Source organism: Halichoerus grypus, chromosome 11, assembly GCF_964656455.1.
Source record: "Halichoerus grypus chromosome 11, mHalGry1.hap1.1, whole genome shotgun sequence".
NCBI lineage: Eukaryota > Metazoa > Chordata > Mammalia > Carnivora > Phocidae > Halichoerus > Halichoerus grypus.
In genome coordinates, this window is record NC_135722.1 from 104,463,591 (window position 1) to 104,491,060 (window position 27,470).

General features: G+C 37.4%; 1 protein-coding gene across 6 annotated transcripts in view; it reads left to right on the forward strand.

The window, feature by feature from the left end:
• RDX (radixin) overlaps positions 1 to 27,470 on the forward strand; it is a 97,498-nt gene that overhangs the window by 54,002 nt on the left and 16,026 nt on the right. For all 6 annotated transcript variants that reach the window (XM_078059032.1, XM_078059030.1, XM_078059035.1 and 3 more), the window contains 4 exons: positions 7,553 to 7,713; positions 8,811 to 8,903; positions 15,067 to 15,309; positions 17,669 to 17,829. In XM_078059032.1, the coding sequence (XP_077915158.1) occupies positions 7,553 to 7,713; positions 8,811 to 8,903; positions 15,067 to 15,309; positions 17,669 to 17,829 (658 nt within the window). The remainder of the gene's footprint in view (positions 1 to 7,552; positions 7,714 to 8,810; positions 8,904 to 15,066; positions 15,310 to 17,668; positions 17,830 to 27,470) is intronic.

Genomic DNA, 27,470 nt, shown 5'->3' on the forward strand with positions numbered 1-27,470 from the left:
TGTGGACATTGCTGCTGTAAACATCGGGGTGCATGTACCCCTTCGGATCACTATATTTGTATCTTTGGGGTAAATACCCAGTAGTGCAATTGCTGGGTCGTAGGGTAGCTCTATTTTCAACTATTTGAGAAACCTCCATACTGTTTTCCAGAGTGGCTGCACCAGCTTGCATTCCCACCAACAGTGTAGGAGGGTTCCCCTTTCTCCGCATCCCCGCCAACATCTGTCATTTCCTGACTTGTTAATTTTAGCCATTCTGACTGGTGTGAGGTGGTATCTCATTGAGGTTTTGATTTGGATTTCCCTGATGCCGAGTGATGTTGAGCACTTTTTCATGTGTCTGTTGGCCATTTGGATGTCTTCTTTGGAAAAATGTCTGTTCATGTCTTCTGCCCATTTCTTAATTGGATCATTTGTTCTTTGGGTGTTGAGTTTGATAAGTTCTTTATAGATTTTGGATACTAGCCCTTTATCTGATATGTCATTTGCATATATCTTCTCCCATTCTGTCGGTTGTCTTTTGGTTTTGTTGACTGTTTCCTTTGCTGTGCAAAAGCTTTTTATCTTGATGAAGTCCTAATAGTTCATTTTTGCCCTTGCTTCCCTTGCCCTTGGCAATATTTCTAGGAAGAAGTTGCTGCGACTGACGTCGAAGAGGTTGCTGTCTGTGTTCTCCTTTAGGATTTTGATGGACTCCTGTCTCACATTTAGGTCTTTCAACCATTTTGAGTCTATTTTTGTGTGTGGTGTAAGGAAGGGGTCCAGTTTCATTCTTCTGCATGTGGCTGTCCAGTTTTCCCAACACCGTTTGTTGAAGAGACTGTCTTTTCTCCATTGGACATTCTTTCCTGCTTTGTCAAAGATTAGTTGACCATAGAGTTGAGGGTCCATTTCTGGGCTCTCTATTCTGTTCCATTGATCTATGTGTCTGTTTTTGTGCCAGTACCATACTGTCTTGATGATGACAGCTTTGTAATGTAGCTTGAAATCCGGAATTGTGATGCCACCAGCTTTGCTTTTCTTTTTCAACATTCCTCTGGCTATTTGCGGCCTTTTCTGGTTCCATACAAATTTTAGGATTATTTGTTCCATTTCTTTGAAAAAAGTGGATGGCATTTTGATAGGGATTGCATTCAGTGTGTCGATTGCTCTTGGTAGCATTGACATCTTCACAATATTTGTTCTTCCAATCCATGGGCATGGAACGTTTTTCCATTTCTTTGTGTCTTCCTCAGTTTCTTTCATGAGTATTTTATAGTTTTCTGAGTACAGATTCTTTGCCTCTTTGGTTAGATTTATTCCTAGGTATCTTATGGATTTGGGTGCAATTGTAAATGGGATCGACTCCTTAATTTCTCTTGTCTTGTCTTGTTGGTGTATAGGACTGCCACTGATTTCTGTGCATTGATTTTATATCCTGCCACTTTACTGAATTCCTGTATGAGTTCTAGCAGTTTTGGGGTGGAGTCTTTTGGGTTTTCCACATAAAGTATCATATCATCTGCAAAGAGTGAGAATTTGACTTCTTCTTTGCCGATTTGGATGCCTTTTATTTCTTTTTGTTGTCTGATTGGTGTGGCTGGGACTTCTAGTACTATGTTGAATAGCAGTGGTGATAGTGGACATCCCTGCCGTGTTCCTGACCTTAGGGGGAAAGCTCTCAGTTTTTCCCCATTGAGAATGATATTCGCTGTGGGTTTTTCATAGATGTCTTTTATGATATTGAGGTATGTACCCTCTATCCCTATACTCTGAAGAGTTTTGATCAAGAAAGGATGCTGTACTTTGTCAAATGCTTTTTCTGCATCTATTGAGAGGATCATATGGTTCTTGTTCTTTCTTTTATTAATGTATTATATCACATTGATTGATTTGTGTATTCTGAACCAACCTTGCAACCCAGGGATATATCCCACTTAGTCGTGGTGAATAATCCTTTTAATGTACTGTTGGATCCTATTGGCTAGTATTTTGGTGAGAATTTTTGCACCCATGTTCATCAGGGATATTGGTCTGTAATTCTCCTTTTTGATAGGGTCTTTGGTTTGGGGATCAAGGTAATGGTGGCCTCATAGAACGAGTTTGGAAGTTTTCCTTCCATTTCTATTTTTTGGAACAGTTTCAGGATAATAAATCTTCTTGAAATGTTTGGTAGAATTCCCCTGGGAAGCCATCTGGCCCTGGGCTTTTGTTGGGAGATTTTTGATGACTGCTTCAATTTCCTTAGTGGTGATACGTCTGTTCAGGTTTTCTATTTCTTCCTGGTTCGGTTTTGGTAGTTGATACATCTCTAGGAATGCATCCATTTCTTCCAGATTATCTAATTTGCTGGCATATAGTTGCTCATAATATGTTCTTATAATTGTTTGTATTTCTTTGGTGTTGCTTGTGATCGCTCCTCTTTCATTCATGATTTTACTTACTTGGGTTCTTTCTCTTTTCTTTTTGGTAAGTCTGGCCAGGGGTTTATCAATCTTATTAATTCTTTCAGAGAACCAGCTCCTAGTTTCATTGATCTGTTCTACTGTTCATTTGGTTTCTATTTCATTGATTTCTGCTCTGATCTTTTTTATTTCTCTTCTCCTGCTGGGTTTAGGCTTTATTTGCTGTTCTTTCTCTAGCTCTTTAGGTGTAGGGTTAGGTTGTGTATTTGAGACCTTTCTTGTTTCTTGAGAAAGGCTTCTATTGCTATATACTTTCCTCTTAGGACTGCCTTTGCTGCATCCCAAAGATTTTGAACAGTTGTGTTTTAGTTTTCATTTGTTTCCATGATTTTTTTTAATTCTTCTTTAATTTCCTGGTTGACCCATTCATTCTTTAGTTAACCTCCATGTATTTGAGTTCTTTCCGACTTTCCTCTTGTGATTGAGTTCTAGTTTCAAAGCATTGTGGTCTGAAAATACGCAGGGAATGATCCCAATCTTTTGGTACCAGTTGAGACCTGATTTGTGACCTATGATGTGATCTATTCTGGATAATGTTCCATGGGCACTAGAGAAGAATGTGTATTCTGTTGCTTTGGGATGGAATGTTCTGAATATATCTGTGAAGTCCATTTGTTCCAGTGTGTCATTTATAAAGTCTTAATTTCCTTGTTGATCTTTTGCTTAGATGATCTGTCCATTTCAGTGAGGGGGGTGTTAAAGTCCCCTACTATTATTGTATTGTTGTCGATGTGTTTCTTTGCTTTTGTTATTAATTGGCTTATGTAATTGGCTGCTCCCATGTTAGGGGCATAGATATTTACAATTGTTAGATCTTCTTGTTGGGTAGACCCTTTAAGTAGGATATAGTGTCCTTCCTCATCTCTTATTATAGTCTTTGGTTTAAAATCTAATTTGTCTGATATGAGGATTGCCACCCAGCTTTCTTTTGGTGTCCATTAGCATGGTAAATGGTTTTCCACCCCCTCACTTTCAATCTGGAGGTGTCTTTGGGTCTAAAATGAGTCTCTTGCAGACAGCATATCAATGGGTCTTATTTTTTTATCCAATGTGACAGCCTGTTTCTTTTGATTGGGGCATTTAGCCCATTTACATTCAGGGTAACTATTGAAAGATAGGAATTTAGTGCCGTTGTATTGCCTGTAAGGTGACTGTTACTGTGTATTGTCTGTGTTCCTTTCTGGTCTGTGTTGCTTTTAGACTCTCTCTTTGCTTAGAGGACCCCTTTCAATATTACTTGTAGAGCTGGTTTCGTGTTTGCAAATTCCTTTAGTTTTTGTTTGTCCTGGAAGCTTTTTTCCTCTCCTTCTATTTTCAGTGACAGCCTAGCTGGATGTAGTATTCTTGGCTGCATATTTTTCTCATTTAGTGCTCTGAATATATCATGCCAGTCCTTTCTGGCCTGCCAGGTCTCTGTGGATAAGTCTGTTGCCAATCTAATGTTTCTACCATTGTAGGTTACAGATCTCTTGTCCCGAGCTGCTTTCAGGATTTTCTCTTTGTCTCTGAGACTTGTAAGTTTTAGTGTTAGATGCTGGGGTGTTGACCTATTTTTATTGATTTTGAGGGGGGTTCTCTGTGCCTCCTGGATTTTGATGCCTGTTTCCTTCCCCAGATTAGAGAAGTTCTCTGCTACAATTTGCTCCAATATACTTTCTGCCCCCCCCCCTTTCTTCTTCTGGGATCCCAATTATTCTAATATTGTTTCATTTTATGGTATCACTTATCTCTCGAATTCTCCCCTTGTGATCCAGTAGTTGTTTATCTCTCTTTTTCTCAGCTTCTTTATTCTCCGTCATTTGGTTTTCTTTATCACTAATTCTCCCTTCTGCCTCATTTATCCTCGCAGTTAGAGCCTCCATTTTTTATTGCACCTCATTAATAGCCTGTTTGATTTCGACTTGGTTAGATTTTAGTTCTTTTATTTCTCCAGAAAGGGTTTTTCTGATATATCTTTATAATCGTCATTCTGAACTCTAGTTGCGACATCTTACTAATGTCCGTACTGATTAGGTCCCTGGCAGTCGGTACTGCCTCTTGTTCTTTTTTTTGAGGTGATTTTTTCTGTCTTGTCATTTTGTCCAGAGGAGAATAGATGAATGAGAGAACAAAATGCTAACAGGGTAACAACGACCACAGAAAAATATACAGTAAACAAATGAGAAGAGACCTGAAACTGGAGGAAAAGAAAGGGAAAGAAAGAAAAAAGGAAAAAGATAAAAAAAAAAAAAGAATATGATCAGATATGATCAGGCTGGTGTGTGATCAGTGCCACACACTAGATTTTGGGCATATTTTGGTCTGTTAGAAGAAACTGCCTCCCAAAATTTTAAAGAAAGAAAAGCTTATATATGTACAAAAATAAGGGTAAATATGATGAAGGGATGGAATATGACTGTAAAGACGAAAATTATAAAACATTTTATAAAAGGAATTGATAAGATAAGAAGTTGGTTGAAAAAAGGAAGAAGCGAAATTAAAAAAAAAAAGAATGTGATCAGGCACGAGAGTAGAACAAAGCCATACACTAGAGATTTAGGGTATATTTTGGTCTGTTAGAAGAAACTGTATCCCAAAATTTTAAAGAGAGAACAACTTATATGTATACCAAAAATAAGGTTAACTACTATGAAGGGATAGAATATGACTCTAAAAATGAAAAATAAAAAAGATTTTTTAAAAAGGGATTGATAAGATGTTCATGAAAAAGGGAAAAAGAAAAATTCAAGGAAAAAAAGAAACAAAAAAGAAAATTTAAAAAATTAACTTTGAAAGACTAAAGAATCATGGGGAAAAAGCCATGGATTCTATGTGCAGTATTCCCCTAGCGCTGGAGTTCTGCCGTTCTCACTGATCGGTAAACTTGGTCTTGGCTGGCTGTTCTCGCTGATCTTCTGGGGGAGGGGCCTGTTGCCGTGGTTCCCAAATGTCTTTGCCGGAGGCGGAATTGCCCCGCCCTTGCCGGTCCGGGCTAAGTAATCTGCTCGGGTTTGTTCTCGGGAGCTTTTGTTCCCTGCAAGCTTTCCATACAGCTTTGGAGGCGGAGAGTGAAAATGGCGGCCTCCTAGTCTCCGCCCCGGCGGAGCCGAGAACTCGGGGTCCCGCTCCTCAGCAGCCCCCAGAGAAAAGCAGTCACTCCCGTCTCCCCGGTCTCCGGCCACACTCCGCGCTCACCCGGCCTGTGACCGCGCCTTTCTATCTGGCACCCGACCCTGGGTGGAGTCTCCAAACCCAGCAGATCCCCGCGGTGCACTCCCGCACCTCTCCTCCCCGGGGGAAGAAGGGGGGTCTCCCCGGATCTGCCGCTTGTTGGGTCCCCGCTGGAGGAGCAGTGGCCCGACTGTGCCGCGGATCACGGTTTATAGCAACCCCGAGCTGAGAGCCCGCGCCTGGGCTCCGTCTCTGCAGCCGGCTTCCCCGCTCTGATACCTGGGGCTCTGTGGCACTCAGGCAGCCCCGGTCTTCCTGTGACCCCGAGGGTCCTGAGACCACACTGTCCCGCGAGGGTTCCACCCCCCGCTTAGCCACCAGAATGACGTCCCTCAGCAGAGCAGACTTCTAAAAGTTCCGATTTTGTGCTCCGCGGCTCGATCACTTGCCAGAAGCGGCCGACGGAGGCCCCTCCCCCGCCGTGTATCCTCCCGAATATCGCCTCGCATTCACTTCTCCGCACGTCCTACCTTCCAGAAAGTGGTCGCTTTTCTGTTCAGAGAGTTGTTGCTCTTCTTTTCTTCGATCTCCTATTGAGTTCGTAGGTGTTCAGAGTGTTTTGATCCCTATCCAGCTGAATTCCTGAGAGGAGACGAGATCCAGGTCTCCTACTCCTCTGCCATGTTGCTCCTCTTTCTTTCTTACTTCATAGCACAGAAGGAATTTTTATTATGAGAGAAGAAGCAGTGTTTTTCTTTTCTTTTTTTTATTTGTTTGCTTGTTTAGATGAATGATACAGCCATGAGTTTTGTGTACTTTATTTTATATATTAATCAACCAGTTGGGAAGAAGAAGAGTTTGATAAGTTAGCTTGATGTCCCAGTTTTAGAAGTCAGATTCTAAAATGAATAATCTAGTGTTTAGGTGTGGCAATATCCAGTGTTATATACATTTCATCTTTATAGCCAGATAGCCACATACAATTTTTACATTATTTTATCAAGAATTTAAAATTTAACCAGAGTCAGTTTTCTTCCTACCCCTCTCCAACACTCACAAGTCTTAACTGCAGTTAACTAAATTAATTCTGACCAAGAACAACAAAATTAAGAGTGGAAAGAAGTGTGTATGTTACAGTTAGCTTTCAGACCTCATGACATAAAGATTTTTAGTTTTTCTTCCTTTCTGGAGTATACAGAAAGGGAGAATCATTCTTTGTAGGACATTATACTCTCTTAATAGGTGACATTCTTATGTCTTCTGTCACAAAATATCCTTGTTTTTAAGCAAGAGTTGTCAGACTAATGTTTAAAATTAGTACTTTTTTTAAAGATTTTTGGCTTTGTGCTGATATTTTCCTTTCTCATTCAACTCACCAAATAAGAAAACGACTTTATGATCTGTACACTTAAAGATTAAAATTGATGTCAATTATCTCCAGATATTTACTTTGTCTTCATGCCTGAAGAATGCTTATGTACCAATAACTCAAAAGTTTTAGTTCATAATTTAGTTCGTAATTCATATGATTTGCATCAAAATTCCTGTTTTGACTCAGTATTGTTTTCAATCTTAATGTCTTGGGTTTACTTATCTGATACTTAGTTTAAGTGAAATGTTACGTAAGTTTTGAAGTGTATTGTTTTATAGAGTTTTGAAACAGATGGCAAGTTCTTTAGGTCAAAACTTTGGAGATAGTATATTTTTAAAACTAAAGATGTACTTCTAGCTTTATGACGTAAGTTGAATCACAAAGAATTTTCATTTCTTCAAGTTTTTTAATTGTGTAGTACTTAAAAATATTTATTAGGCTTTTGCCAAGTTAAAAACAAAGTATATGTTCATTTGCAGATGTGCTAATTTTAGATTAGATTCTTTGTTACCATTTTGGCTTCTCTTGATAATGAGAATAATTAGAATTAACTGTTGTTTGGGGGTGGCGTACATATATTTGACAGAACTAGAAGAACAGACTCGAAAAGCTCTGGAACTGGACCAGGAACGAAAGCGAGCAAAGGAAGAAGCAGAAAGGCTTGAAAAGGAACGTCGAGCTGCTGAAGAAGCCAAGTCTGCTATTGCAAAACAAGCTGCCGACCAGATGAAGAATCAGGAACAACTGGTCAGGAACCTGTCTTAGTTCTGTCTCAGAGAAGAAGAAAAATTTAGATAAAAGCATGAAGCAAACCTTATAAAACTATATTAGATCTTCTGGAAAGCAAACCAAAGATACAAGTAATCTAATAACAAAAGTGTGGAAATAAACCTAAAAATTTTATTTCTGCGTAAAAAAAAAAAAAAAAACACCTAAAAATAATAAAATATCAGTGGAGTCTATTGCTAACAGAAGATTTCTGATTCACTTAAACTTTGCATTAGCCACTAGTGTGTTTTACTTCAGATAAATTGACAAGATCTTCTAATTCCTTCTTTTTTTTTTTTTTTTAAAGATTTTATTTATTTATTTGAGAGAGAGAATGAGATAGAGAGAGCATGAGAGGGGGGAGGGTCAGAGGGAGAAGCAGACTCCCTGCTGAGCAGGGAGCCCGATGTGGGACTCGATCCCGGGACTCCAGGATCATGACCTGAGCCGAAGGCAGTCGCTTAACCAACTGAGCCACCCAGGCGCCCCTAATTCCTTCTTAAAAGATAAATGTAGGCCATAATTTATTGGGTGTTTGTTTATTGGACTTGCAGATATTGAGTAGGCATGACATTTAAAAGATCCTGGAATTAAATATTGGTTCAGACATTTACTTGATATGTGTCCTTGGGTCTTTCTGAGCCCCAGGTCCTTCCCTTTGAAAAAAGGAATAAAGGCACCAAATAGGATTGTTGGGGAATCCAGTTAGATTATTTGACAGCATACTTTTAAACTGTAAAGCATTATATAAAATGCAGTTTTTTTTCTTTTGTAGGATTTAGCAAGTACTTTATTGATCAAAGTTAAAAAATAGCACCTGAGTTCCACATTTTAAGTTCCTGCTACTGAAACAGGAAGAACTGCTTATCTATAATAAAACTGCTTTCATTTTGTCTTCTTACTAGTTCATTAGACCTACTATAAATAAGATATTTATGATCTTAAATGCTACCTTCTTAAAAATGAAAGACTAAGAGAGTCATGTAAAACAGCCCAAACATGTACATTAAAGCTTTGTTGACAGAATATTTTTGAAAATTTTTTTTTAGTATTGGTAATTATATTCTTTATTTTAGGCAGCAGAACTTGCTGAATTCACTGCCAAGATTGCACTTCTAGAAGAAGCCAAGAAGAAAAAGGAAGAGGAAGCTACTGAGTGGCAACACAAGGTGATCATTTGTTTCTCCACTCAGTATCATTTAATGAATATCTATTTTTGTACCTAGCAGTATGCTGAGTTTGTAGAGCTAAATATAAGATACTGTCACAATTTAGAGGGACAAGATACCTGTGTGTATGAATGGGTGTGTATTGTAGTAATTACTAATCTGTTGATGCAAGCTAAGTACAGAAGAGGTGATTAATTTCTGTGGGAATGAGGCAGGTTTTGGGGAAACCCTTGTAAGTTTAAGTTGGATCTTGAAAAATAAAGTCAGTTTTGGGGTAGAAAAGATTGAGAGTGGTTAGAGACTGAAAAGGTCGTCATTCCAGACAGAAGGAACTGAATGAGTATAGGAAGTTTGAAAGTACATGGCAGACTTGAAGAACAACTAGTAAGTAAGCAAAGCTTTAGAGTATAGGTTCAGAAATCTTGAGAGATGTGGCTGGGAAGTTACAGAGGAAATTAAGTTGTGAAGGGCTTTAAATAAATTGCAAGATGATAGGGAGTGTCTGTAGACATTGGGCTTTTAAGATTTTGGAACGGGGCGCCTGGGTGGCTCAGTCGTTAAGCGTCTGCCTTCGGCTCAGGTCATGATCCCAGGGTCCTGGGATTGCGCCCCACATCGGGCTCCCTGCTTGGTGGGAAGCCTGCTTCTCCCTCTCCCACTCCCCCTGCTTGTGTTCCCTCTCTTGCTGTGTCTCTCTCTGTCAAATAAATAAAATCTTTAAAAAAAAAAGATTTTGAAACAGGATTATATGATCAGGTAGGGCTTTATAAAAATAACTTAGCAATCAATGTAGAGGATGGATTGGTCTAATGGGATTACCTGAGAATGAAGAGGAACAGGGATTATTGAGAGACATCTTGTGGTAGACTCAAAAGGGCATGGCAACCAAATAATGGGTATGAAGAAGTCGAATTAGAGGGATGCAATGAAGATGACACATACTGAGATTTTGTTTTTAAGATTTTATTTGTTAGAGAGCATGAGTGAGAGAGAGCACAAGCCTGGGGAAGAGGGGCAGAAGGAGAGGGACAAGCTGACTCCCTGCTGAGCAGGGAGCCCGACATGGGGCTCGACCCCAGGACCTTGGGATCATGACTTGAGCCAAAGGCAGACACTTAACTGACTGAGCCACCTAGGCGCCCCATACTGAGATTTCTGATATAAGTTCCCCAGTAGATGAAGCCACTACTGTCTGAAATAGTACACAAGTGAAAAATCAGAGTTTAATTCAAACTTTAAATAAACGTTAACTCTTCAATGCAACTATGATAATTTGACTTTCCTGCAATGAATGTGAATACAGTTTTCTTTCACTCTTACTTAAATTTTCTTTGTAGCAGTTTAAACTTCATAGGGAAATTTTGATATATTGAGAATTATGTATATGTGTGTATATATAACTCTCAAAACAATACAACTCTGTTAACCCATTGCACCACTTTCTTTATTAGAATTTCAGAGACACATAAACTTTTAAAAATAACACCACAGAGGCAAATCCTGTGAATTACAGAGATGAGGAAGTGACACAAAAGAAAAATCACATTCCTACAAGCCAGGATCACTATTTTATTAACACCTTAGTGCAGATCCTTCTAGGATCTTTTCCTGTTTGCATATGTGTATAATATACATTTATATGTTCAGAATGAGGTCATACTATACATACTCTTCCATTTTAGTCACTTTTCATCTCATCTATATTAGACTGTATTCGTAAAATTTTAAAATTCAGATATAATTGATGTATAACATTAATTTCAGGTGAATGACTTCATTGTTTGATACTTGTATATATTGTGAAATGAGTTAACACCCATCACCAAATATAATGACAAATTTTTTTTCTTGTCATGAAGACTTTTAAGATTTACTCTCTTAGCAGCTTTCAACTTTCAAATATACTATGCACTATTATTAACTGTAGTCTCCATGCTATTTGTACATTACATCCCCATGACTTATTTATCTTACAGCTGGGAGTTTGTACCTTTTTTTTTTTAGATTTTATTTATTTATTTTAGATAGAGAGCAAGCACGAGTGGGGGAAGGGTAGAGAATCTCTAGACGACTCCCCATGGTGTGCGGAGCGGAACATGGGGCTTGATCCTAGGACCACGAGATCATGACTTGAGCCGAAGTCAGGCACTTAACCGACTGAGCCATCCAGGCGCCCTGGGAGTTGGTACTTTTTAAGCCCTTCTCCCATTTGCCCACTCCCCACCCTCCCTGCCGTCCCCCACTTCTGATAACAAGGAATTTGTTGTCTGTATCCATGAGCTCTGTTTAATTTTTTTACATTTACATATAAACATATGGTATTTGTCTCTGTCTGATTTATTTCACTTTGCATAATACCCTCAAGTTCCATCTATGTAGACACAGATAGCAAGATTTTCTTTTTTATGGCTGAATAATATTCATGTGTATGTGTACACCACACTTTCTTGACCCATTCATTCATCGATGGATGCTTAGGTTACTTCGTATCTTGGCTATTGTAAAGAAGGCTGCAGTGAAACATGATTGTATATATCTTTTTAAGTTATGTTTTCATTTTGGGGGGATAAATACCTAGAAGTGGAATTGCTAGATAATAATGGTAGTTCTATTTTTAATTTTTTGAAGAACCTCTGTAGTGTTTTCCATAGTGGTTGCACCAGTTTACGTACTCAATAATAGTGCACGCAGGTTCCCTTTTCTCCATATCCTTGACAACGCTTGCTATTTATCTTTTTGATAATAGCCATTTTGAGCCATTTTGAGGTGGTAGCTCATTGTGGTTTTGATTTGCATTTCCGTGTTGATTAGTGATGTTGAGCACCTGTTTCATGTACCTGTTGGCCATCTGTATGTCTTCTATGGAAAAATATCCATTCAGATCCTCTGCCCATTTTTTATCAGATTGTTTTTTAACTGTTAAGTTATATGAGTTCCTTATATATTTGGATGTATGATTTGTAAATATTTTCTCCCATTCAGTAGGTTGACTTTTCTTATTTTTGGTGGTTTCCTTTGCTGTGCAGAAGCTTTTTAGTTTGATGTAGTCCCACTTATTTTTGCTTTTTAACTTTACTTTTGGTGTCAAATCCAAAAAATCATTGCCAAGACCAATGTCAGGTAGCTTGCTCTATATGTTTTCTTTTAGGAGTATGATTTTAGGTCTTAGGTTCAAATTTGTGATCATTTTGAGTTGATAATTTTGTATGGTGTAAGATAGTGGTCTAGTTTTCATTCTTATGCATATGGCTGTCCAGTTTTCCCAACACCCAGTTATTGAAGGAACTATCCTTTCCCCATTGCATATTCTTGGCTGCTTCATTGTAAATTAATTGATTATATTTGTGTGATTTATTCCTGGGCAGAATGTATTCAAAATTGACCCAAAGTCTTTTATAGCTAATTTGCCAGGCCAATGTCCTTTGGACTTTGCATTGCATATGTTTGCTCTAAGTCTCTTTTAAAGTAGGACAGGTCTTTTTATGATACTGAATTATTGGAAGGACCTGCAGATTGTCCCTTCTCCTTTGTCTGGTTGCTTCCTCATGGTGTTACTCAGCTTTCCTTTAACAATATTTCCTGTAAACTGGAAAATAGATCTAAAAACTTGAAGGAGTCGGGGCACCTGGGTGGCTCAATTGGTTAAGCGTCTGCCTTTGGCTCAGGTCATGATCCCAGAGTTCTGGGATCGAGCTCCACATGGGGCTCCCTGCTGAGCGGGGAGCCTGCTTCTCCCTCTCCCTTTGCCTGCAGCTCCCTCTGCTTGTGCTCTCTCTCTTCCTCTCTGTCAAATAAATAAATAAAATCTTTAAAAAATTAAAAATAATAATAATAAAATAAAAACTTGAAGGATTCAAGTTAAAAAGTTTTTGGCTATGATGCCTCCTAGGTGAGACCACCATATAATTTATCACCCAAATTAGAATATATATATATTTTTTTACCATTTTATTTTTAATTTTATTATGTTAATCACCATACATTACATCATTAGCTTTTGATGTAGTGTTCCATGATTCATTGTGTGCGTATAACACCCAGTGCTCCATTCAATACAAGCCCTCTTTAATACCCATCACCAGGCTAACCCATCCCCCCAACCCCCTCCCCTCTAGAACCCTCAGTTTGTTTCTCAGAGTCCATAGTCTCTCATGGTTCGTCTCCCCCTCCAATTTCCCCCCCCTTCATTTTTCCCTTCCTACTATCTTCTTTTTTTTTTTTTTAAACATATAATGTATTATTTGTTTAAGAGGTACAGGTCTGTGATTCAACAGTCCTACACAATTCACAGCGCTCACCATAGCACATACCCTCCCCAATGTCTTATCACCCAGCCACCCCATCCCTCCCACCCCCCCCCACTCCAGCAACCCTCAGTTTGTTTTCTGAGATTAAGAATTCCTCATATCATTGAGATCATATGATACATGTCTTTCTCTGATAGACTTATTTCGCTCAGCATAATACCCTCTAGTTCTATCCACGTCGTTGCAAATGGCAAGATTTCATTCCTTTTGATGGCTGCATAATATTCCTCTGTGTGTGTGTGTGTGTGTGTGTGTGTGTGTGTGACACATCTTTTATTTTTTTTTTTTAAGATTTTATTTATTTGACAGAGACACAGCGAGAGAGAGGGAACACAAGCAGGGGGAGCGGAAGAGGGAGAAGCAGGCTTCCCACTGAGCAGGGAGCCCAGTGCGGGGCTCGATCCCAGGACCCTGGGATCATGACCTGAGCTGAAGGCAGACGCTTAACGACTGAGCCACCCAGGCGCCCCCACACCACATCGTCTTTATCCATTCATCTGTCAGTGGACATCTTGGCTCTTTCCATAGTTTGGCTATTGTGAACATTGCTGCTATAAACATCGGGGTGCACGTACCCCTTCGGATCACTACATTTGTATCTTTGGGGTAAATACCCAGTAGTGCAATTGCTGGTTCGTAGGGTAGCTCTATTTTCAACTTTTTGAGGAACCTCCATACTGTTTTCTAGAATGGTCACACCAGCTTGCATTCCCACCAACAGTGTAGGAGGGTTCCCCTTTCTCCACATCCCCACCAACATCTGTCGTTTCCTGACTTGTTAATTTTAGCCATTCTGACTGGTGTGAGGTGGTATCGCATTGAGGTTTTGATTTGGATTTCCCTGATGCTGGGTGATGTTGAGCACTTTTTCATGTGTCTGTTGGCCATTTGGATGTCTTCTTTGGAAAAATGTCTGTTCATGTCTCCTGCGCATTTCTTGATTGGATCATTTGTTCTTTGGGTGTTGAGTTTGATAAGTTCTTTATAGATTTTGGATACTAGCCACACACAAAAATAGACTGAAAATGGTTGAAAGACCTAAATGTGAGACAGGAGTCCATCAAAATCCTAAAGGAGAACACAGACAGCAACCTCTTCGACCTTAGCCACAGCAACTTCTTCCTAGAAACATCGCCAAAGGCAAGGGAAGCAAGGGCAAAAATGAACTATTGGGACTTCATCAAGATAAAAAGCTTTTGCACAGCAAAAGAAACAGTCAACGAAACCAAAAGACAACCGACAGAATGGGAGAAGTTATTTGCAAATGACATATCAGATAAAGGGCTAGAATATATTTTAGAGTGAAAGGAATTATTATTAATAATTATACCAGGACAACAGTGTAAAGCAGGACTTTTCTAGGCAAACGAACACAATATAGCACCCAAGCAGTTGGTGATGTTGGATACTTCCTGTTGTATCATCTCGGAAGACATTTACTATCTGGTTAACCTACCATTAGTGATTTTAATTGATCACTGGATTAGAGTAATGATGGTCTGATTCCTCCATTGACTAGTGACATGCTCCCCCTTGTGGCTAAAATGTGATCTCTTAGATGTGGCATTCTTTGGTATTTTACTAATATCATTTCTCATCAACCCATTTGTATAACAATTTTAGCAATATTTGATCATTCTTGCCAGAATTAACAATTTTATTAGGTTTTGCAAAGTGATGTATTTTAATTCTTCCACTCCTACTTGCTGGCATTCCTTATAAAACAGAGCTTTCATCAGTAAGGCTTGTTTTCATTACCCTAAAATACAGTTTCTTTTGGGAAGGAAGGATAACTTGATTCTTTTAATTACCAATTTTCAAAGGAAGTTGCTGATAAACTTATTTTTAATGTTCAGGCTTTTGCAGCCCAGGAAGATTTGGAAAAGACCAAAGAAGAACTAAAAACTGTGATGTCTGCCCCCCCTCCACCTCCACCACCACCAGTTGTTCCTCCAACAGAAAATGAACACGATGAGCATGATGAGAATAATGCTGAAGCTAGCGCTGAATTATCAAATGATGGGGTGATGAACCATCGAAGTGAAGAGGAACGTGTAACAGAAACTCAAAAAAATGAGCGTGTTAAGAAGCAACTCCAGGTATTTAAAATTTGCAGTTGTGTGCACATTTATAATACAGTTAGCATTTCCCCTATTTATTAAGACAAACTTATTAAAAAGGAACATTTGATTTTTTTGTATTTATATATATGTATATTTATAGATATATTTATTATGTTCAGTTAGCCAACATATAGTACATCATTAGTTTTTGATGTAGTGTTCAGCAATTCATCAGTTGCGTGTAACACCCAATGCTCATCACATCACGTGCCCTCCTCAATACCCATCACCCAGTTACTCCATCCCCCCATCCCCCTCCCTTTAGCAACCCTCAGTTTGTTTCCTGGAGTCCACAGTCTCTCATGGTTTGTCCCCCTCTGATTTCTTCCCATTCAATTTTCCCTCCCTTCCCCTGTGGTTCTCTGCACTATTTCTTATGTTCCACATATGAGTGAAACCATATGATAATTGTCTTTCTCTGCTTGACTTATTTCACTTAGCATAATCCCCTCCAGTTCCATCCATGTTGATGCAAATGGTGGGCATTTATCCTTTCTGATGGCTGAGTAATATTCCCTTGTATATATGAACCATATCTTCTTTATCCATTCATCTGTTGAAGGACATCTCAGCTCTTTCCACAGTTTGGTTGTTGTGGACATTGCTGCTATGAACATTGGGGTGCAGGTGCCCCTTCTTTTCACTACATCTGTGTCTTTGGGGTAAATACCTAGTAGTACAATTGCTGGGTCGTAGGGTAGCTCTATTTTTAACATCTTGAGGAAGCTCCATACCGTTTTCCAGAGTGGCTGCAACACCAACAGTGTAAGAGGGTTCCCCTTTCTCTGCATCCTCACCAACATTTGTTGTTTCCTGTCTTATTAATTTTTGCCATTCTAACTGGTGTAAGGTTAGGTATCTCATTGTGGTTTTGATTTGTATTTCCCTGATGGCTAGTGGTGTTGAACATTTTTTCATGTGTCTGTTAGTCATTTGTATGTCTTCTTTGGGAAAGTGTCTGTTCATGTCTTCTGCCCATTTATTGACTGGATTATTTGTTTTTTGGGTATTGAGTATGAGAAGTTCTTTTTTTTTTTTTTTTTTTTTTTTAAGATTTTAGTATTTATTTGACAGACAAAGAGAGAGGGAACACAAGCAGGGGGAGTAGGAGAGGGAGAAGTAGACTTCCCGCCGAGCAGGGAGCCTGATGTGGGGCTCGATCCCAGGACCCCGGGATCATGACCTGAGCCGAAGACAGACGCTTAACGACTGAGCCACCCAGGCGCCCCAAGAAGTTCTTTATAGAAGAACATTTGATTTTTTTTTTTTTTTAAGCCTTTACCAGTAGCTGGCCTTGTGGTTGGTTTGTGAGTGCTTGGCCTACAGCCACCTTGTTTCATTTCTTCCATTGTAGCAAATGTTTGTTAGCTTTCGGCGATTAAGCCTTAAGTGGTAAGTTAATCTTTAATTATAGCTTGACTCAACATTAAAAGGTAGGAAGTATTTTAATGTTATCTTTAAAAGACAAATTTAGTTTTTAACTAGTGAAGTCTACATTTAAAACGATAGAATAGATTTCCTGTATGACATTACTTAATCTGAATTATTTGTTCACATTTTATAATGGCAAAAGGTCAGTTTATTAAAAGCACATAATTAGATCAAAGTAGGAGATTTTAACTTTATTAGATCTTTTTTCCAGGTAAGTTCTCTAATTTTTTAATTGGTGAAATCTTCAAATATTAATAAAAAAGTGATGGGAGAGTTTTAATAAATACATTAAGACTGGAGAAAGTTTCTCTCGTGGCATAGATTTTAGATCTTAAGATAGCATTCTGTAATGTCTCCATTGAACGTTTTTTTTGTAAGTCATTTCAAGTATTGTATGAGAAAATTAAGGAAATGTAGAATAATACACAAAATCATCATGGTTGATGAGTGTAGAAGTGAAAGACAATGGGGGTATTCATCCCTCACCACTACCTCTACTTTGACTACAAGTAAAACAGAGTTACACACTTTAAAGAAAAAGATGCGACAATGGGAATTTTAATATACGAAAATGTAAGATTTGTGGTGTATTTTTGTTTTTGTTTTTTTTGTTTTTTTTGTTTTTTTTGTTTTTTTTTTTTTAAGATTTTATTTATTTATTTGAGAGAGAAAGCACAAGAGGGGGAGAGCGGGAGAGGGAGAAGCAGACTCCCCACTGAGCAGGGAGCCCGACGCGGGACTCGATCTTGGGACTCCAGGATCATGACCTGAGCCGAAGGCAGTCGTTTAACCAACTGAGCCACCCAGGCGCCCCTGTGGTGTATTTTTGTCTTTAAACCTTTTTCATAAACTTTTTAAAATCTGCGAAAAAAATAATAGTCATTTTTTTCTTTTTTAAACATAGGCACTAAGTTCAGAATTAGCCCAAGCCAGAGATGAAACCAAGAAAACGCAAAATGATGTTCTTCACGCTGAGAATGTTAAAGCGGGCCGTGATAAGTACAAGACTCTGCGGCAGATTCGACAAGGCAACACCAAGCAGCGGATTGATGAGTTTGAAGCCATGTGAGAGCTGTTATTTTGCATACATGTTCTTCATAAGCTGAACCACCAACAGAGAAAAGCAGGCCTTTGCAGATGTGATGGAACGCATCCCACCTTGCCAAAGCACTTACACCAGTTGACTGTGGTGGCTAAAGACGTACTTGAGGGGAGCTCTTCAGCATTAAGGCAGTGTGATGTCATGCTTGATTTTCTTTTCCTTTTGGGCCAGGGAGTGGAGGACAGCGTTCCATCGCCTCCTGTCACATTTTCAGTTTCCATTGTTTTTTTCTGTTGGAGATTAACACTAAGGATCATGTCTGACAAATGTGTATGTGTGATTTCAGCACTTTGTACAGTTCAAAGGATGATGGTGACTTAATGAGTGTTTAGCTAGAGTGCTGTGTTTTCTTTTGCCCCTTCCATATTCTGCGTGTGTGTATTTCCACATTCTGTCTCACTCATATTTCCTCGGCGTGCACTTCTCCTATCTTGCTGTGCTGATAGCCATGATTCTGCCATCATACAGATCACTGGCTTGGTTAAAATGAGGGTAGATGACAGGGTAGACAGTCTTTGATAATTGTGTAGAAGACAGCCATGAATCATGAAAAGGATTAGAATATTTAATAGTGTTATCATGCAGCTGGTGTTTAATGTTTTTAAGTCCCAATTTAATTATATTATTGGATATTTGATATTTGCCTACTTAATTACAGTCATCTTTGAGAGCTGAACTGATTGGTGTTTCATCTCCTGTCATCCTTTGGTTCACAGAGGTGTAGACAGCAGGTAGTAGTTAGCCTAGGAGAACTTATTGCTGTAACACTACCTGCAAATAGTAATTGTCTCTGGAAGATTAAAAAGTCCGTTCTTTCATAGACTGATTTAGACAGATGTTTAATTTAAAAAAAAAAATCATTTGTTGGTAATTTATTGTAATCATTAAAAAAAAAAACCCTGGGCCTTTCTGGAAGGGCAGCATATGAAAACATGAGTCCCAAAGAGGGAACAGTATTACTACCTCACCTCTACACCTGTGGTGACTGGTTGTTCCGACCCAGTGGAGTGTGTAAGCGCTGTGTTCTATAATACATACCAGAACTTTCAATCATGCAAGGAGTATTTCTGAGATTTCTTTTCCTTCAGAATATCTTAGAGTGCTAAATTTTTAACTGCCTTTTTGTTGAGCTTAATTGTGGGACTCTGATTTATATTAAAATTGTAAGCTCTTGCTGGTATACTATCTTCCTGGAGGGGTGTTGTATGTCCGAGGGAGAGAGAGAGAGAGTGTGTGTGTGTGCATGCACGCGCGTGTGCGTGTGTGTGAGAGAGATTTGCCCTTGTAGCATATGAACGTCTCTACCTTCATTTCTTGATATAATTGTTACATAGTCATTTTAGCAGATTTGGTTCCTAAATCATTGTTTATTTTTTTCATTCTCTAACTAAAAATACTTAAATTTGGTTTGTTAATCCTATTTTAGAAATTATAATTTTAGGTTATATTGAGTTCAGTTATGTCTTAAGAAATCTTTCCAGTTTGAAAGATGTTCTAATATTCACCTGTTCTAATATTTTCTTTATTGTAAAACATCTAGACTTGGAGATAAGGAAAGCCTTGTTTTCTCTGTGTGGTTCAGCTCCTTTTCATTTGGTATTATGCACTCAAATTTACATTTATCTATTAAAATTGCCATTTTGTTAAGCATTTTTCATGCACAGTAGATTCAAGTTGTGTCTGAAAATATCTCTTGTGCTTTTTTTGATTTTGCTGACTATAAAAGGATTAATCTGGGCAGACATATGAAAAGGAAAGGTTTCATTTAATATATTTTTTTGGACTTTGTAGGACAAAAGATAACTGGTTAATAACCTTGAAGTGACTGTTGTATGGTGGTTGTGCACATGCTTCAGAACACTGCGGAAGAGAATATTTCTCCTTGTAGCACATTAGAAGAATAGATGGTGAACTCTGCTTTTCATGCTTCAAAGCATAAGTGTTCACTTTTCCAAAGCATCAAAGCCATTGCCATAATAAGTGACAACTTGGACCTCCATTGGATTTTTGTTAATTTTCTACATTTTGAATTGTGTGCACTACCATTGCTACATCAGTTTGATATCAGTGTTGAAAAACTACCAGTTATATTTGCTGTTTATAATCTATTTGTAGATTAGGATTAAAATGGATATAATCCATTTTTAAAGCTGTGTGAATTTTTCTAAACAGGAGCAACTATTTGCAATATGGGTTTTCATAGTGATTAAACCAGTTATAACTCTTATTAGCAGTTGAGAGCACATGTTCATATAGCAATGTAAAATATATTAATGAGTATTTGGTAAATTCCAACAGGCTTTTACCATTAGCATAATTTTGTGTTGTACAATTAAGTTACAATTACATCTATAATTTTGGATAACATTCATTGGTTAACAATAAAGTGACAAAAGCTCATGCCTTCAAGGTCCACTGTTGTTATTTAACATGGAGTTTTTGTATATTTCTGAAAATTATAATCTTTATTAGACCCATGAATCATCACATCTTAAAAATGAGAAATGGATAGGGAAAAATTTCAAAATCCTCATAGATTTATCTTACCCCAAATTATACCTCTTTTGGTATGGAAGTAATAGTGATTGTTAATTTTGTGAAAAATTAAATTGTTAACTTTCTTGATAACAGAAAATCATGTAGGATTTCTGGTCATTGCTTTAATTGTATATTGTTTATAGTTTCTTTTTCCTAAGGAAGATATAGTTTCATTGTCATTGATTAATCTTGCTATTAAAATACTAATGTTCTTTAAAGAACTATATACTAAGTGCATTTATTTAAATACATATTTTTATTTTAAAGTGACATTACAGTGCAGTTACCATAAATCTAGAAGGTTATTGTCTTTTTAAAAGCTTCTTCCTGATTTTTAACTGAGAGATTCTTCTTCTTAAATAAGTCGTAAATCTGTTCTAAAAGGAAAAGCTGGGTGTCTGCTCAGTTTATAGTAATACTTAACTGTCACTTTGTTATTTTTTTCTCAAAGGCAGGTAGTGATTTCTTTATTCCAATCCTATCAGAAAAGAAAGGGGAATTTTATAGGATTGCTCTATGTCTAATTAGAGTTTTTCTTTAAGAACTAGAATTACCACTTAAAACGTTATCTTAAACTATATTGGAACTCTCACTCCTGGTGATCATTAGGAAAGAATTTCAATATTAGTGTTAGGATTAAAAATAAAAAATGCCCACTACTTCCTATCTCAATTTTTATTACTTGTTGATTAGTGATGTTTGTAGAAATGAAGTTAAAAACTTTTTAGATCCAAAAGCATCCCATTCTATGTATGCATGAGATAAACAATTGGTCTTTTTAAAATCTAAAGCTATAAACTTTTAAGCTTTAAGTTTAAGGAATTACAGCCTTTATCATTAATTTGCTGAACTGATTTAGTAAACCAAAATGTAGATAGCCTTAAGGATAAGGGAAATCTTTTGAATAGGGAACTATCCTGGTAGACCCCTTCCTCTTTTAAGTTTGTTCTAAATGAGTAGAACTTAACCATTTTCTTATTCTGCACTTCATTTTTGTAATTAGAAGATAATTAAATATAGTGGTTTATCATGTAAAAGGACAACATTCTAGTACATTTCAAAAGCTCAGTGGATTCTGCAGATGTTCTGATAACTTCATGAAATGTCAAGGCAATCCTCACATTCTACATTGCTGGTGAGGAAACCTTGGCTCACATAGTGTTTCACATATTTATCACATTCTCATCCTTGACTTTTCCAATTAAAAAATCTTAACTCCCATTTTTTCCTAGTGGACCTACATCTTAATACATCCATGTTTCAAGATTTTAAGAACTGCCATTTTCCTTCCAGAAAGATCCTGATTCCTTGCTTTGTTGCCTCAGTATTTTGACTTCCCTTAAACTCTGTAATACAAGAGTTATCTGATTTCAGATTACATATACTGCTTTAGGAGTTGGAGTATCCATCATTTAACCACAGAATTTTAAGGTTAAAAGTCATGACTGAGATAATTACCCAATGGCACATCTTTTAAATTCAGGTTTATGTTTGGCTCTGGAGTTTTACAGATTCTAATTTAAAGACCTTTATTTAGCCACTACGTTTTTATATGCTATGCCCTAGGATATGGCAGCAAGATTAGAATGATGGTGACTCTTTGTTTTGGCCTATCTTAGAATGTGGAAGTTCAGTACTAATTATCTTACCTCTTAGATCAGTTGCATTAATCTAATAAAATACTAGATTTCTTTTATGATGGCAGCATCACTTTGTTGATTCATGTTATTTGTATGCCCAGATTCCTCCGTGCTTATATGAAGTCAGTTGCTTTCATCCATGTATTATTTTTATTACTTGATTCCAATTGTTCACTTTTATTTAATGATCATTTAAAAAATTAAGCTTCACTTTGATATTTATGCATGTCATTTCGTTTACTCCTAAAAGTAGTTATACTGGTTTTCGTTGCTGTTGACTAAATCTAAAGAGCCAATGTCTATCTTCCTAGTGATAATACGGCATCAGAATCTCTGAGATTGATCCTTGGAAAAGTTCCTTTTGATAAAACATGGATTTATTATGTGAAATTCTTTGCTATGTTATAACGTATGCTGTGCTAGCCCTTTTAATTTTTTTCAAGTTAAAATGTCTTATGTGTTAGACCTAGAAATGCATGTATGTTTTAGACTTAGAAGGCAATACCTCCTCCCTCCCTTTCCTTTGGTTTATACTGAAAAGTCTATGTAATTCAGGTTGCTACTAGCACTGGAATCCTATATACCATCACTCCATTTATGTAATTGTTTACTTTAAAATTTTAGCTATTTTGGATAAAAGATAAAATTGTATGTTGAGAGAAACTACAACATAAAGAAGATGAGTAGAAGAAATTAACAAATACGGGTGAGAATAAGAATACAGAGTAGAGTTTTTCAAGTTTGCTTATTATCTGATAAATTACTGAATTTCTATTGCATAGGTCAGATTTTAAACACTGTATTTAAAGATATCTTTTAAAAAGTGCCTAATTGCAAAAGTTTTTCTAACTTTATAGTAAAACTCATTTTATATCCTACTGACAAACCAGTCAAGCATAGTAATTCGTAATATTTGTATTAAATGTTGAGAAGTTTCATGGAGTCAGTTTTCATTTTAATCTTCATTTTTTTGTTAAAATCTATATAACATAAAATTTACCATCTTAGCTATTTTCAAGTGTCCCATTCAATGACATTAACTACATTCATGTTGTATAGCTGTCGCCACTATTCATCTCCAGAACTTTTTCATCATGCCGAACACAATCTGTACCCTTAAAACACTCATTCCCATCCCTCTGTCTTCCTAGTCCCTGGTTACTATCCCAATCCTACTTTCTGTGTCTCTGAATTTGACAACTTAGGTTACTCATAACGTTTGTCCTTTTGTGTCTGACTTCCTTCACTTAGCATAATGTTTTCAAGGCTTATCCATGTTATATGTATCAGAATTTCACTTTTTCTAAAGGCTGGATAATATCCCAGTGTATATATATATATGCCACATTTTTTTTAATCCGTCAGTCAATGGATATTTAGATGGTTTCCACATTTTGACTTGTGAACAGTGCTGCTGTGTACATTGGTACACAAATATCTGTTCTAGCCCCAGTTTTCAGTTCTTTGGGGTACATATTCAGAAGTGGAATTGTTGAATCATGATCATCATATGTTTAATTTTTTGAGAATTGCCATATTATCTGTGCAGCAACTACACCATTTTACATTCCCACCAGCAAATGCACAAGGGTTCCAGTTTCTCCACATCCTCACCAACAATTGTTATTTTTTGTTTTGGAGAATGGCCATCCTAGTGGGTGAAGTGGTATCTCATTGCAATTTTGATCATTCCCTATGATGCATTTCTCTGATACTGAACATCTTTTCATGTGCTTATTCACCAGATGTATACCTTCTTTGTGGAAGTGTTTGTGTTTTGTCTAGTTTTAAATTGAGTTGTTTGTTTTTGGTTGTTCTTGAGTTCTAGGAGTTCTTTATGTGTTCTGGGTATTAATCCCTTGCCCGATAAAAGAATCGCAAATATTCTCTTCCATTCTGTGGGTTGTCTTTTCATGCTATTGATAGTGTCCTTTGTTGCGCAAAAGCGTTTAATTTTAATGAAGTCAACTTATATTTTCTTTTGTTGCCTGTGCCTTTAATGTTCATTGTTTTTTAAAGAGAAAAACATTTTGTGATGAAGGTATTACTGAAAAGAGGCAAGGCAGAGAATGATTTTGTACAGTGGTTAGAGTCTATAAAGAGTGAGCTGTCTTGACTGGGATAGGAAATGTGATTTCACTGTGCACAGAGAACAGGATGGTGAAGCTAGGGTGGGCCGGGCCAGGGATTTAGGAAGCCCTGAATCCTGTGCTGAGGTAGTTTAGTTTGATTTGAAGACGTGTGGTGCTTTTTGGGAATGCAGTTACTAAGGGAACAATAAATTTTGCTCCAGAGGAGAATTCATGCTGCTGTGTAAGGTGTACTAGAGAGTGTGGAATAAAAGGAAGGCTTAATAAAGAACTTCGTATGTGGTAATCAGCCTGCAGAAAGGCTGTGGTCATGGTAAAGAATTACATTACTGCCTTCTGAGAACTTAAAGGAAATACCTAGATGTAATTTACTCTCATATTTGCTATGTGTAGTTAATATTTTTTCTTCTGCTTGTTTTCCAAATGATCTCTTTGGGGACAGTTAAGACCTCTGTTTGTATTCTTTTATCCGTGACCTTGTGGAAGGAGGTTCTTCAGTGGCACAAAAAGAGAACCAGAAATGAAGGACATTTGAGAACAAATGGATTGGATTCTGAGTGCTAATTCCTGGTCTTACAATCTCTTGTACTCCCAGTTTTGTTTTGTTTTGTTTTTTTAAGATGTATTATTTATTATTTTACAGAGAGAGAGCGCGTGCGGCGGTGGGAGGCAGAGGGAAAGGGAGAGTCTTAAGCAGACTCTGCACTGAGCACAGAGCCCAATGCTGGGCTCAGTCTCATAACCCCGTGATCATGACCTGAGCCAAAACCGAGAGTCTTAACTTACTGTGCCACCCAGGCGCCCCTGTACTCTAGTTTTATTAAGCAGTTTCAGAGTTCTGAATTAGATGGTCTGTTTCAGCATATTTCTCTGGAACCTGATTTAGACACTTAGATTACAGATGCATTGTCTTCCCCAAAGTGTAATGCCTGACCAAGGTTATTATCCATGTACTTTGAATCACTAATACTTGTTTATAGTTGAAAACTATTAATGCAGGGGCACCTGGATGGCTCATTCAGTTAAGCGTCTGCCTTCGGCTCAGGTCATGATCCCGGAGTCCTGGGATCAAGTCCCGCATCGGGCTCCCTGCTGAGGGGGAAATCTGCTTCTCCCTCTGCTCCTCCCCCAGCTCATGCTCTCTCTCTCTCTTTCTCTCTCCAATAAATAAATAAAATCTTAAAAAAAAAAAAAAAAACTATTAATGCAGAGTATGCTTACCACAATTGTTGCATCAATATCATTTCTGCATCCAGTTGGTCTTGATAATGTAGTGACTGGAAGAAACTTAAAAGATTTTTAAAAATAAGTTTTAAGGAGTTAGAAAAATAGTTCTTTCAGATCATTATGAAGGGGTCGTATTACTTACCAAAACAACTCAGTGAAGATTATCTCAGAATATACACATGCAACTGTTCACTGGCTGTGACAGCTTTGAACAACTTACTTTGGAAATTTCTGTAGGTTTTTAAAAGTTGAGATTTTACTTTTTTTTTTTTCTTTTTAAGATTTTATTTACCCGAGAGAGAGAGAGCACAAGCAGGGGGAGCGGCAGAGGGAGAAGCAGGCTCCCCACTGAGCAAGGAGCCCGATGTGGGGCTCGATCCCAGGACCCTGGGATCATGACCTGAGCTGAAGGCAGACACTTAACTGACTGAGCCACCCAGGCATCCCAGAAGTTGAGATTTTAAAAGTTAAGATTTGAGTATGCTTCATCAATGTGGCTTTTGCTAGAGGTAGGACTTGATTCATCTGCTTATGCCCAAATGATAACATTAGGATTTTTCTTCCTTCTTGTTTTTGCTTGTTTTCCCCAGATAATTCCTAATACAACTTCTCAATTTATAGGCCATAAAAGTTTTTGAATGTAAGTAAATACAATCTTTTGGTAGTCTAAGTTATAAGTGGATGGTTTTCCTCCTCCACCCACTTTAAGATATAATACCTTACCATTGTAGGTTAAATGTAGAATATTACAACTTTTTAATTTGTGTGTTTAAAAGTACTTTCTATCAGAAGACATTAAATCTTTCAATGTATGCAAAAGGAAATCATAATTCAGTGGTCTGTTTACTTTTTAAATAGTATTTGCAAATGTGGTATCAAACAGTGTTTATAGTAAACCGTGGAACGAGAACCCAGAACCTTATCATCTGTATACTTTATAATCTAGTTTAATGTGCTGGGCCACATCCCAGTCCAGTATAAACTGATGCTTTAAGGATGTTTATAATTTGGGAGACATAGACATATAGACACAGACTATATTAAAGGCTCTGCATCAAAATGTGTAGAAAATGTATTCATTGGAAAAGTAGTTTTGCATCTTTAGGGGGGATTATTGGCATTAACATTTTTGGGGTGTTCTCAAGCATTAGGAAGACTGGAAGCGACTATATCTTCTAGATTACTGGTCTGGTGTCTTCAGGTAAGAAAATGTTCTCTACTGTCTTTTATTTTTGAGCCATTGTGCTTTAGGCCTTCGACATGAGAAATTTAAAAGGTTTTCAGTTTAATGGTGTTACGAAAGGAATGCCGAGTGGGAAACAAGGCAGGATGTTTTTTTTCCATAAAGTGGTAAAACTATTACATATATACTTACGCATTCATACTGCCATTCACTCTGCCAGGGATTTGCAGAGCAGTTACTGTTTCTGTAAAGCACTGTTTGGGGGATGGCGGACAGCCTTTGACTCTGTTGTGTAAATTGAAGTGGAGTCATGGAGTTGAGACATGGGCCCAAACTGAGATGTAGAAAGTCAAGTAGTAAATAGCAGAAGAAAAGGTGCAATAAAATGTGTGGAAGTTAGTTGGGAGTTGAGTTAGAGGTTGCTTAGTAGGTGCTAATTAGCAAACAAGAAGCATGATATTGACTTGAGTGATCTGGCCGGGAAGTGTTTTCTCCATTTGTAAAATTACAGCAGCGTGGGGAGCAGGGAAGGTTATACGTTCATCACGAGGCAGGGTAGCTAATACTATTTGTTAGCTTGGTTCTCTGCCACTGAGGAGTTGCATATTCCTTAATATCCAATGTGTGTCCGATTTTCTTATAATGACAGTTTATTGAATATAAGCAACGTTATTAATAATGGTTTATATTAGAATAGCCAGTATTGACACATAATTTAATATTAATGAAAGTTTTCATAGCCCTGTTAATAACTACTGTATTTAACTTGCTATTAAGTTAGCATTTTTTACTACAAAACTTTTTTTTTTTTTAACCTTAAGTAAATATTAGGATACATATTACCTCAAGCAGTACGGGTAGAATTTTCTTTTTTTTTTAAAGATTTTATTTATTTATTCATGAGAGAGAGGCAGAGGGAGAAGCAG